Below are 13345 nucleotides of genomic sequence, written 5' to 3'. Positions count from 1 at the left end.
AATCTGGATGTGATGCCACTTGAATACACACATGTTTAGTTTTGAAATTACTTCATTTTTAGGAATCTCTTAATGCTCTTGCTTTGTCTGAGATCAGGATAGCTTTCCCTGCTCTTTTTTTTCATTTCACCTGAAGCATAGTATACCTTACCCTTTCTCTGTGTGTATCATTCTGCTTCAAATGTGTTTCTTGTAAACAATATATTATTGGATTCTGATTTTTTTCCACCACAATTTTTACACTTATTTCTTATTAGATATTATATTAAGTATAGAAGAAAATGTAATATTGTAAAGGCAAGAAAAACACTTATTCACCCTATAAAGCAGTGAACAGAAAATGAAGTGGGGCAGGGAGGGGAAAGGAGGGGAGTGAAATGAGGCATAAGCCTAAGTGATGATCAATGGTCTGCACATTTACCCACTTTCTTTGTTAACCCTTTTAGTATTGTTAACGGCTTTCTTATTTTCCTTTCGTGAATCAGCTCTTTCTTCAGATAAGCACATGATGGACATGGCTGGGCAACACTGGGTAAGGAGATGAAAGCAGCCTAAAATACTGAACAACTAAAGCAAACAGACAAAAGCGAAACAATATATTCTGGAAGCTCTCGATTCTGTTGCTAGGAAGGGAGGCCCCATCCCTAGGAAGACTTGGCGCTTTCCTTCTCCTGTTCGATGGTTTCCTGGGAAGGAAGAGTGTTTTTCTCTTCTGTGTTGGTCTTTTTCAGCTTATTCTTATCAAATTTCTCCACTTCGGAGAGGTCTGGTTTGTCACACATTTTGGCTGGCTTGCTGGGTGCCCGGCGCGCCGGCTGCCGCCGCTGCCGCTGCTGCGCCGCTGCTGCACCGCCTCGGAGCCTCTGGAGGAGTCAGCTGGCGCCCGGCAGGATCCGCAGAAGAGGTGGATTCTGATTTTTAATCTGCTGTTATCCACTTCTGCTTTATGAAAGTTCATCCTATTCACATTCATAGATGTAATTACAAACTCTTTATGACCTTCCAGCCTACATCTCTGTTTGTACTTTTCTTTGTCCTTTCACTCTATTCCTCCTCATCAGTATTTTGTTTCTGAATATCACCTCCCTCAATCTGACCCATTTCTATCAGCCTCTCCCTTTTCTTTCCCCCTTTTCTTTCCTTCCTTCTTTCTTTCCTCCTTCCTTTCTCCCTTTACCCCCTCCTATTGTCTGAAGGATAAGATCAACTTCTAAAGCCAAAGTAATATATGTATTATTCCTCCTTTGAGCCAAATCCAATGAGAGTAAGATTCAAACAATTCTCATTCCCTCACTTCTTTCCCTCTACTTGCAATAGGTCCTTTGTGACTATTCATATGATATAATTTACCCCATTCTGCCTCTCCCTTTCTCCTGTCCCATTACAATTTCTTTTTTTAATGTCTTATTTTTTTAAAAATCATTCTATCTAAATCAACATATGTCCATACCTTTAACCTAAGTATAATCATCCCTCTAATAGAGTTACAATTCTCAAGAGTTGTGAGAATCTTTCTCCCATGTAGGGATGCAACCAATTTAATCTTACTGAATAGCAGTCTTACTCTTTTACCCTGTTATTCTTTTTTAGGTAAGTCTTAGGTGTTCTGTTTGAAGATCACATTTTATGTTCAACTCTGTTTTTTTTTTTCCCATCAGAAAAGTCTGAAAGTCACCTATTTCATCAAAATATTCATCTTTTCCCTTGAAAGGGTATGCTAAGTTTTGCTAGGTAGTTGATTCTTGGTTGTAATCCAAGCTCCTTTGCCTTCTGGAATATCATATTTCAGGTCCTTCAATGTTTAATGTTAATGCCGTCAGGTCCTGACTATGGTTTTTTGTTTTGTTTTTTTTTGGTACTTGAATTGCTCCTTTCTGGCCACCTGCAAGATTTTCTCCTCAATTTGATGTTTTTGAAATTTGACTAAAATATTCCTTGGCATTTTCATTTTGGGATCTTTTTCAGGAGGTGATCAGTAGATTTTTTTCAATGACGATTTGATTTCTTGAAAGATACAATCCAGGCTCTTGTTTTGATCATGGATTTCAGGTAGTACAATAATTCTTAAATTATTTCTCCTGGATTTTTCAGGTCAGTTGTTTATTTTAATGAGGTATTTTTTGGTTTTTTTGATTTTGCTTAACTGATTCTTGATGTCTCAGGGAGTCAGCCTCCATTTGCCTCAACCTATTCTTCAAGGAATTATTCTTCAGTTAGCTTTTGCATCTCCTTTTCTATTTGGTCCATTTTATTTTTCCTTTGCCTAATTGTATTTTTTATGGGTTTTCTTCAGTCAATTTTTGGGCTGTTACAAGATGTTGAATTTCTCCTGCATTTCTTTTCCCAATTTTTTTTATTTGATTTTTAAAATCCTTTTTTGAGCTCTTCCAAGAAGTATTTTTTGACTAGAGACCAATTCATATTCTTCTCTACAACTTCACATGTAGTGCTTTTTCTGTCATGCTCTTTTGAGATGGTGTTTTGCCCATCCTTATCTCCAGGGTAAGTTGCTATAAACCCTGCTTTTCTCTGACCTTTCTTACATTTGTATTTTGTTCCTGGGTACTACCCCCCAGGTTCTTGTGTTAGAGGAGGGACTGCTCACAGAACTTTGGTGTTTAGAATGCTAGAGGCTTACTCACTGGTCTGGGGTTGTCTCAGTTGAGAACTTAGGAGGTTGCTCTCTGGACCATCTGTGTTGGGAACTCCAGCTACCCACTCCCTGGGCCCTCCACATTAGGAACACCAGAGGCTTGCTCACTGAATTATTGGCATTGTGAACAGCTGGAGCTTGCTCTCTGTGATAAGTCAGTGCTGATACTCTAGTAGCTTGCTCATTAGGTTAGACCTTCTGGGTTGGGAATACTAGGGGCTTGTCACCTAGATTGAGCCATCCAGTCCAATTGCATTGGCTAACTGGGGATTTGGGGTACCTGCAACAGAGTTCTCCCAGCTGGCTTGCTCTGTTGTTGACCTTCTGAGCACTCTAGGGGCCTCCACTTTTGATCTCTCCTGTATCTAAGAACCTCCAGTTGACTGGCTCCTCTTCCAGTAGCCCATGTGTTGGTTTCCATTCCTTGCCCTAAGCATATGCTCTACAAGGACAGATCTTGATGAAAGACACTCGATTCTGTTCTGTTGTGGGTTATGCTGCTCTACAAGAGACATATGCTCTACAAGAGACAGATCTTGCTGAAAGACACTCCATTCTGTTCTATTGTGGGTTATGTTGCTCCAAAATCCATTTAAAGACTTGATTAAAGTTGTTTCTTGAACGAAACCTGAGAGAAGTTTCTGACTTCTCTTCACCATCTTGGCTCTATCCCCTCCCTATCTCTCCTTTTTAAAAAAAATCCATGGAGTCATCTGCTTCTCTGGTTCAGCACATAGTATGGGGAATCATTTTTGTCATTTTAAAACACTCATGTCTTTCAGCATTAAGGTATCACATCTGAGAAGTTCATCATTTCTGCTGTGCCAAATGTCCTTGAAGTCCCCAGAAGTTTTCTGGGAAGCTACTAGTGTATGTCCTCCTGAATAGTCAATTAAAACTTTTGCTATAGTAGTAAAGTTTACAAAATAAAAATGTTCAAATATTTTATTTCCATTCATAATTTTTCTGCTTTGGTGGCAAGTATCATTTGTATTAAAAGTTTTTTGATTCTGATAGGGATTTCTGTCATTTCTGATTTCAATGTATATTACTTATTAGAGGTCTAACATATGAAGGAAAACTATTTATTCCACCAGTCTTTAGGTTCAATTTACCATCACAGCAACTCTGAGTAGGACCAAGCTGAAATTTTATGTTGCTCCACAGAAACATAGAAGTAGCTTCATCACACCAACTGACGTGCTACACTAATCTGTTGAGAAATTCAAATTAATTCTACTTTATAATTGATTCTATATTTTATTGCTTTTGTGATTGTGATTGATTCTGAATCTGCTTAAGTCCTTTTTCTGTCTTTCGGTTAAGTTCAGGAATTTAGCTTTCCCTTCAGAGTTAAAGCTCAGACTGTAACTAAAAGGAAAGAGTTATCATCTTCTATACCATTAACTCTTGGCTAAATACCAAGATATCTTTTGTTATCTCTATGTTGTTAGCTAGTTCTAAGCGATATATAGTCCCTGAACATTAAGGAAAGCAGTTATCTCCCTTAACAAACCTTTCTTGATGCTAAGGAGTTGACTAACTGATCCTCTAGCAAAAAATTACAAGATGAAGATAGATCCCATAAATCAATCAGTATTCTTTTTGCATTTTTTTGCAAGGCAAATGGGGTTAAGTGCCTTGCCCAAGGCCACACAGCTAGGTAATTATTAAGTGTCTGAGACCGGATTTGAACCCAGGTACTCCTGACTCCAAGGCCTGTGCTTTATCCACTGTGCCACCTAGCTGCCCCTAATCAGTATTTTTTAATGATAGAGTGAAGTGGTCACCAGTTCAACATATTCAAATATTTCTCAGAAATTCAGTCATAATATTACTGCCTCCATGATAATGTCATCCCTACCACCAAATTATATTATTCTCCTGATCCTTTTTCTTGTTTTGTATTAATAAAAAGGATTGCCTCAGTTCATTTTTGTCTCTGCCATAGTTGAGGTAATACATTTATTAATTTATTAATAAATTAATAGTGCTTGATACTCTATATCTTAGTTTGGCTTTGTTTACTACCATAACACAGTGATATTGCCAAAAACCAAGTGGCTGGTATTTCAGTGTTCTGAATAAGCCTTCAAAGATATGTTGGGGGGCGGCTAGGTGACGTAGTGGATAAAGCACCGGCCCTGGAGTCAGGAGTACCTGGGTTCAAATGCGGACTCAGACACTTAATAATTACCTAGCTGTGTGGCCTTGGGCAAGCCACTTAACCCCATTTGCCTTGCAAAAACGTAAAAAAAAAAAGATATGTCAGACAGGATTCTAAACTTTTTGTTTTCTGAACTCTGTTAAATAGTCTGATGAAACCTTCTCAGAGAAATGTTTTTGAATGCATAAGATAAAATACATAGAATTACAAAGGAAACTATATTACCATAGCTATCAAAATATTAAAAAATAAAACAAGTTTAGCAATGCAGGTTAAAATTCCCTGCTATAGAGCATTAGGGGATAAGATACATTTAGTGTTAAAGAAGAAATTAAAATTATTCTGTATCATATAATAATTGATTCTATTCTGTATTATTTCCCCATTTTGTACAATTGCTCAGTTAATATTTCTGTCCTTGAACAAGCTTTTCTCTGAGTTTGTTTAAATACAAGTTAATTTGTGCATTCCAAAGGGTATATTGTTCATCTTTGCCTGTTCTTGTACAATTTTTATCTATGGACCACAAAATTTTAATTTGTAATAAAAGTCACTAAGGCACAGAGTTCTGAGAATGTGCAATTCATTAGAGATGCTAGTGGTCCATAATCAATTGGGTCCACAATCTTCCACAAAGTCAGGGACCCCTATCCAAAGGGGTTAAGGAGTTTTGTAGATCTTGGGGATTCCTGGGAGGTTACCTAGTCCTCAGGAGGTTCCTTTAAAAAAATAAAAACTGCTAGGATCAGTTAATCTTCAGAAGCAATCTACTAAAGGTTGTCAAATTCCAAAGGTCATGAGAGTCTTTAAGACTCCAGTGTTTGACCAAAGTACCCAAAGAAGTTGAAGTTTTGAAGCAAAAGTCATTTGGGGGGGGGGGGTAGATGGCAAAGATTCACAGTCAATGAGAGCTAGCAGTGAGGGGAAAGTAACTCTTATGGTCTCTCTGGAGACCTGTAGGACAGTGAGTATAGAGGCAGTGGAAAGGATTGGAAGGGGGAGAGACAAGAAAGAAGATTGCTTTATATTAGTGGTAGGAAAGAGTGCCACTGAGATGTTTTTGAAGGGAATGAGGGACCTAGTACTAGACTTTTAGGGATTTGGTGATTGAAAAGACTGTCCTCTCTTAGGAGGGAAAAAAGTTGAAGCTCCTAGTCATAACTAGCATCTGTGGAAGTGTGGGGGGGGACACATCCCCAAGGGGGGATTTTTAGGCAAAAATGGAGAGGGAGGAGATCAGAGGGTGAGGTATAGGTCAATGGTAAATGGCATTTTTAGGAAAATGAGCATATGTGGGAGAGCGGGGAGGTTCCATCAAGAAGCAGTGTCCTCTTTGTACCTTATGGGAACTGACATTTTTCTTGGAGTAATGTACAATGGGGAAAAAAGACAGGGATCATGCTTTATCTGGAAATGACAAAAATAGCTTAGAGGGGAGAATCAGGAAAAGATAATTTCAAAGTTTTTATTCCATGGAAATGCAAAGGAAAGAGATGAATTAGAAAAATATAGATGCCTTCAACCACAGAATGAAGTTCCAAATTATATAGAAAGGGAAGATGGATAGTGACAGAGAAAAAAGCTTTATGGAAGGAGCACAAAATAGAAGAAAAGAACTAGTTGAAATAAGGAAAAGATATATCTAGTTGACAGAGAAAAAGAGAAAGGAAGAATTAATTAACCAAACATGAGTAGACATGAAAAAAATATGAGCAAAATTCCAAAAGGAAAGGGGAAACAAAGAGGGTAGATCAAGGTGAGGGGAAGAGATCCAGTGAGAAGTAAGCCACCTTTTAAAAGATTAAAATAATACAGAAGGGAAAAAAACAAAACTACATATATTTAGAGACAAATGGAAGAAAATAGAAACCTAACTCTAAAACTTTAAACATGAATGGGTCCAACAAAACATTAAAACAAAAAAGTGATGAATTGGATACAAAAACATCTATCTGTTGCTTAAAGAAAAAATTAAAAATGACTAGAAAAAGTACTGTATATGGGTGAATTCAAAAAATGGAGTTTTAATTATGCTATATGACAGGAAAAGTAAACATTAAAAAATAAAGAAGGACAAACAAGGAAACTACATTATACTGAAAGGAACTATAGACAACAAAATAAAAGCAGTAATAAACTTCTATGCTCTAAATGTCTTACCATACAAATTCATAAAAGCAACATTAGTTGAGCTACAAGAATACATACAGAGTAAAACAATGACAGTGGACTCCATGTTACTCTCTCCATTCTATTTCAAGTAAGTCTATCAAAAAAGAACAAAAGGTAAAATATGGGGAAAAGCAGCTGGAAAAATTAGAAATAAACTAAAAGATTTGTGGATTTTCAAAGTGGGTCTGCAAATGAATATAAATCACAAGACCACACAAAGCTTTTATAAAACTTGACCATATATTTAAATAACAAAGATTTTGTACAAAATATCATAAAGTAGAAATAATAAATACATTCTTTTTGTATAAAATGCAAAAAATTAACATCATAAAAACAATTTTGTAGCTGGAAATGATGATAATGCACAACAAACCAATTTTCTGGGATGCAGCTAAAACAATGCTCAGGAAGAAAATCTTATCCCTACCCTCCAAAAAGAATTAACAAAATAGAAGATTAATGAACAGAATATGCATTTTAAAATTTGAAACAATAGATAAACAAACCTAAAATAAGTGCACAAGAAGAGATATTAGCATTTTGAGAAGAAATAGAGAAATTAGAAACAAAAAAAGAAATAATAAAACTAAAATTGGGTTCTTTGAAAACAGTAAAAATAATATTTGTATACAAAATTTCACTGTTTTAAGTGTAACAGTCAAAACATTAATTTTATACATACACATACATGCACACACACACACACACACACACACACACACACATATATATATATATATATATATATATATATATATATATATATATATATATATATATAACAAACATTCCCTAGTGTACCAAGGGACATTAACAAAGAATTACAAAGTATTCACCTTTACATATAAGATCATAAGTCACCAATAATAAGAGAAAACCTACAAAGTTTCCCTTCACATCCTGGAAATTCGAAAAGTTGGCGACAAATTACAATAGCCATTTTGAAAAGTAACAAAACCTAATATTTTGTTGGTAGGACTGAAAAAGTACAATGAAAAGTAATTTGGAATCATGCAAATAGTGATTGCATTAGTAATACAAAGAATAAAAGTATTAGAAAAATATAGGTGCTGTGAAACACAGAATGAAGTTCCAAAGGAAAGATGGAGAGAATATCTTTCTGGAATGGAACACATATATACATACATATAAAATAAATTGGAAAAAAATCTCAAATGAACAGGACTAGTTGAAAGGGAGGAAAAGAAAGATGACTAAAGGATTCATATTCTTTGAACCAGAGATTCCATTACTAGACCTTAGGTGGATTCTTTTTATCTTCACTTTTCTCTCTGGTTCTAAAAGTCTGGCCCCTTTCATCCATCATTTCTTGAAATAAGGTAACTAGACTTTTTATGGTTAAGGTTTTCAGATACATCAATGATTTTTATATTTCATTTTCTTGACTTGCTTTTAATATCAGAAATCTATTACATTAGTCTATTTTAAAAATTAAATTTTTCAGCCAATAAGAATCTTTCTTCTCTCTGTCCAATCCCAAACCCCATTGAGAAAGGAAAAAACAAAACTCCTGTTACAAACATGTATAATCAAGTGAAATTAAATTCTAAAACTGGATACATGCATACATACACATATATGTATATATATATATATTTATACATGCATATTTATATGGGCATAGTGAAGTAAAAAGAGCCAAAAACAATATGCACTTGCATTATAAAATATTCACATGCAAATCACTAATAAGATATATGCATACATATACATACAATATTCACTCACATACACATATTTATAATCATTCTGTACTTTAAGCCTATCACCTCTCTATCAAGAGAGAAGTAACAGATTTCAATATAATTTTTCTGAAATAATAATTGGTCATTACATTGATCAGTTTTAAAGTATGACAATATTGTTTGTTTTTATAATATTGTTGCCACTATCTAAACTCTTCTCCTGGTTTGTCTCATCTTACTCTATATTAGATCATACAAGTCTTTCTACGTTTCTTTGAAACTACTTCCCTTCTTATAGTAAAATAGCATTCCACCAGATGTGTGTGTGTATGTGTGTATATATGTATAACTATTTAGTATTAACTATTTATTTGCTCAGCCATTCCTCAGATGGTGGACATCCCATCAGTTTCCAATTTTTAATTTTGTCAATAGAACTGATACATTTTTACATCTGTAGGATTTGTTTTGTTTAGGACTAATTAATCCTCAAATGTACCCTCCCTTTTATTCTCCCTTCTCCTTTCTCTTTCCCTTTAGCACTGTTGAATGAAATTTATTTCTGTACCAATTGTATAACTTTATGTCTTTTGACCAGTTCAAATTATGACTGAAGTTTAAGTGTCAGCATCTCTCTCCACCTCTTCCCCTTTGTTTGTATAAAATTCTACTTGATCATTGTAATTAGGTGACATAAGTTTCCTCATGCTGCTTCTCCCCTCTTTCTTTTGTTCCTCCCTAGTGTATTTCTCTCCCCGTCTTTCTATTCATTTCTTAAGATCATCAAGACATAAAAAAGAGCCTCTCTCAGATCTTATTATACTCTCACTATGAAATCTGATGATAGTCTTGGGGTCGAGAATGCAGTTATCCTTTTTTAATTTCTTATTATTGTTCACTCATTTAACTTTTTGTGTTTTTCTTGATGCCTGTATTTTAACTTATAAGTTTCTATGTAACTAATTCTTTTCATCAAGAATGATTGGGGGGGGGGGTGCAGCTTGGTGGTGCAGTGAATAGAGCATGGGCCCTGGAGTCAGGAGTACCTGAGTTCAAATCTGGCCTCAGACACTTAATAATTACCTAGCTGTATGGCCTTGGGCAAGCCACTTAACCGCATTGCCTAGCAAAAAAAAAAAAAAAAAAAAAGAATGATTGGAAGTCCTCTACTTTACTGAAGGACCATTTTTCTCCTGGAGGATTTTACTCAGATTTGCTATATAAATTATTGCTGACTGTAAGTCTATATTCTTTGCCTTCTGGGTATCATATTGCAAACTCTTTTTCTCTTTATAGTGGTGATTGCTATTTTGTTTGTTGTATTTGATTCTAGCTACAATGATTCAGTATTTTAATTCTTACTTCATGAGGGCTGTACTTTTTTCTTTGACTTAGAAGTTCTGGATTTTAGCCATAATATTGCTGAAAGTTTTCATTTCACAATCTCATTCAATAAGGATTGAGAGACCCTTAAAAAAGAAATTATGTGATGGTAGAGAAGACTGCTTGGGCTACTAGTAGTTCCAGACTGTTACTATATAGATTAGGTTTTTATAACTCTCCAGGTCCTCAGCAATATTCTGCAACAATTTAGGAAAGACAAATAGAATCTTTTATAAAAGCAGAGGTAGAAGAGAAGAGAAGAATGATTCAAGTGAGAAAAATAGGAGTAGCTGAAATACAATCTTTAGAATTTATTATCGAAATGAGAAAATATTATCTGTTTGGGGAAGGAAAAAAGGAACAAGTGACTAATTGCATTTATAACTGTTAAGAAAAAAAGTCCATTTGTTTTAAGACAGCAGTGTTAAGATAACCATTAAGAGCATCTCTTATCTAAGGAAAATAATTATTTTTTCATTAGTGGATTTGATTATTTGCTTTTCCATGTTTTTGTTAAATTTTGTTTTTCCTTCAGAGAAAATTAATTTCCCTCCAAAGACTGGAATAGAAAAGAAACAGTCATTGCCTATGACAAATTCATAGAACACTTTAATCAGTTGAGCAGTTTGGATAAGATAGCCTACACCCTAAAACTCAATGCAAATGCTCCAGAAATTCTTATTAAGAAATCTCTGCATGGAAATTAAACATGGAAGCTGAGTAGTAGATACAGAATCAACTGAAGGAACTTATAGACTTAGTCAATTAACAATCCTATATTAAACATTTTCTATGTGACCTTGAAGCTAAGTCTACCATTTCAGTATCAATGGTTACAACAATAACTCACCAAACTTGCACAGGAGAGAATATCCTCAATTGACTGTTATTCTCATAGGATGAGATGTATTTCCCCATCCATAGGGGGAAACCTACAGACAATTTTCTTTAATTTTAAAATTTTAAAATTTTAAATATTTTATATTATATTATTATATATTATAATTATAATTAATTCAACTAATTATTCAATTCAATTAATTATAATATATTATAATATTTTATTATTCTAATGTATGTATAAATTCTGGCAATTCCTGGCAATTCCTGCAATTCTGGCAAATTCCTTTTATTACACAAATATGGTGCTAATATCTAAACCAAAAAAGAACTAAATAGAGAAAGAAAACTATAGACCAATTTCCCTAATATTGATGCAAAAAAATTTAAATTAAAATAACAGAGATATAAAGAGATCACAAAGATTATATAGTAGGATCAGGTGAGATTTATAGCAATTGATTCAATATTAGAAACTATCAGCATAATTAAACATATCAATAACAGAACCAACAGAAAATAAAGGGGTACATTTGAGGATTAATACTGAATGTATGTATAAAAACACATTTTAACATTCATTTTTGCAAAATTTTGAGCTCCAAATTTTTCTTCCTGGCTTCCTTCCCTTATTCCTAAAATGATAGTTCATGTAAAACATATTTCTATATTAATCATGTTTTGAAAGAAGAAACAAACCAAAAGGGAAAAAGCACCCCCCAAAATAAGGAAAGTGAAAATAGTATGTTTCAATCTGCATTCAGGGTTCATCATTTTTTCTCTGTATGTGGATAAGCATTTTCCATTATGAGCCTTCGGAATTGTCTTGGATCATTTTTTGCTGAGCAGAACTTAATCATCAATAGTCGATTCTGACAAAATGTTGCTGTTACTGTGTATAATGTTGTTTTGGTTCTACTCACTTCACTAGCATTGGTTCATGTAAATCATTTCAGGTTTTTTCTGAAATTTGCCTACTCATCATTATTTATAGAACAATAGTATTCCATTACATTCATAGCTCACAGTTTGTTTAGCTATTCCCCAATTGATGGATATTCCCCCCCAATTTCCATTTTTTTTTTGCCAACACAAAAGAACTGCTATAATTATTTTTGTGCATGTAGGTTCTTGTCCCTTTTTATGATCACTTTGGGATACAGACCAAGTAGTAGCATTGCTGGATTAAAGGGTACACATATACCCCTTGAGTATAGTTTGAATTTCAGTTCTTAACTTCTCCAACAGTCCATTAATATGCCAATTTTTCCAAATTCCCTCCTACATTGATCATTTTTTTCTGCTATTAGTCAATCTGATATGTATGAGTTGGTACTTGAGAAATGTTTTAATTAGCATTTCTCTAATCAATCTGCCAGGTAGACTCTTCCTTACTCCTCTAATTTGCTTATATTCCTTGTGTTAAATCATATACCCATTTTGATTTTATCTTTGAATATAAAGTTATGGCAATCTCCAGAGTTTGCCTCAATAAGAAACAAACAGAATTAGGTCAACATATATATTTGCATCTGTGATCAAATGCATCTGTATGGTGGTGAGGAGATGTCTGACTTGGCATCAGATCCTCAGAATGAGATCTTGGGACACATATTTATAGGAAGTAGACAAAGGACTATATAATTATTGGTGGCAGGCAATGAGATGTCACACCATACATTAAAAGTTTTTTTCCTGATTTAGGATGTCTGCCTGCTGTCACATTGTGAGGGATTCCATTGGAGTTAGGCAGGAAGAAGAATGCCTTATCTTGACTCAGAAAATCAAGATTTACAGATTTCCCTAAAAGAAGGAATTCTCTCCTCTTTACAGAATGTTTGTGCACCCCATGACTATTGATGCAATGGGGGTTTTATAGCTCTTAACATAAAGATAATCAGGCAAGCCTCCTGTTTTCCAAGGAGGAAGCTGACATTTTTTATACTCAAATTTATAATTATTAGTAGAGGGAGAAAAGCAGACAAAAATCTATATTTTGTCAAGTAAGATCTTCATCCATACCCAGTTTTCCATATTGTTTTCCAGTTTCCCCAGGTTTTTTTTTTTTTTGGTCAAATTTCCAGAAGCTGGGGTTATCAACCATTAGATTACTATGGTCATTTACTACTATCTTCTGTACCTAATCTATTCTACTGATCTACCATAGTTTTGCTGGTTACTGCTTTATAATACAGTTTGAGATCCGGTACTGCTACAACTCCTTCCTTTTCATTTTTTCATTAGTACCATAGATATTCTTGACCTTTTGTTCTTTCAGATAAATTCTATCATTATTTTTTCTAGCTCTACAAAATAATTTTTGGTAGTTTGATTGGTGTGGGTACTGAATAAGTAAATTAGTTCAGACAGAATTGCCACTTTTGTTATATTGGTTCAGCCTACCCATAAGCAACTAATATT

At 34.3% G+C, this 13345-nt stretch overlaps 1 protein-coding gene across 1 annotated transcript; it reads right to left on the bottom strand.

The window, feature by feature from the left end:
* Window positions 1–299: 299 nt before the first annotated feature.
* LOC141493992 (thymosin beta-15A homolog) lies at window positions 300–828 on the bottom strand. Its single transcript, XM_074195197.1, has one exon. The coding sequence runs from the start codon at window positions 780–782 to the stop codon at window positions 645–647; it is 138 nt and encodes a 45-aa protein (XP_074051298.1). The 5' UTR covers window positions 783–828; the 3' UTR covers window positions 300–644.
* Window positions 829–13345: the final 12517 nt, after the last annotated feature.

This window comes from Macrotis lagotis, chromosome 7 (assembly GCF_037893015.1).
Source record: "Macrotis lagotis isolate mMagLag1 chromosome 7, bilby.v1.9.chrom.fasta, whole genome shotgun sequence".
NCBI lineage: Eukaryota > Metazoa > Chordata > Mammalia > Peramelemorphia > Peramelidae > Macrotis > Macrotis lagotis.
This window is presented reverse-complemented; position numbering and strand designations above follow the sequence as displayed.

Bases quoted from the DNA above. Each gene is read 5' to 3' on its own strand.
- LOC141493992 (XM_074195197.1), bottom strand. From the start codon at position 782: ATGTGTGACAAACCAGACCTCTCCGAAGTGGAGAAATTTGATAAGAAT.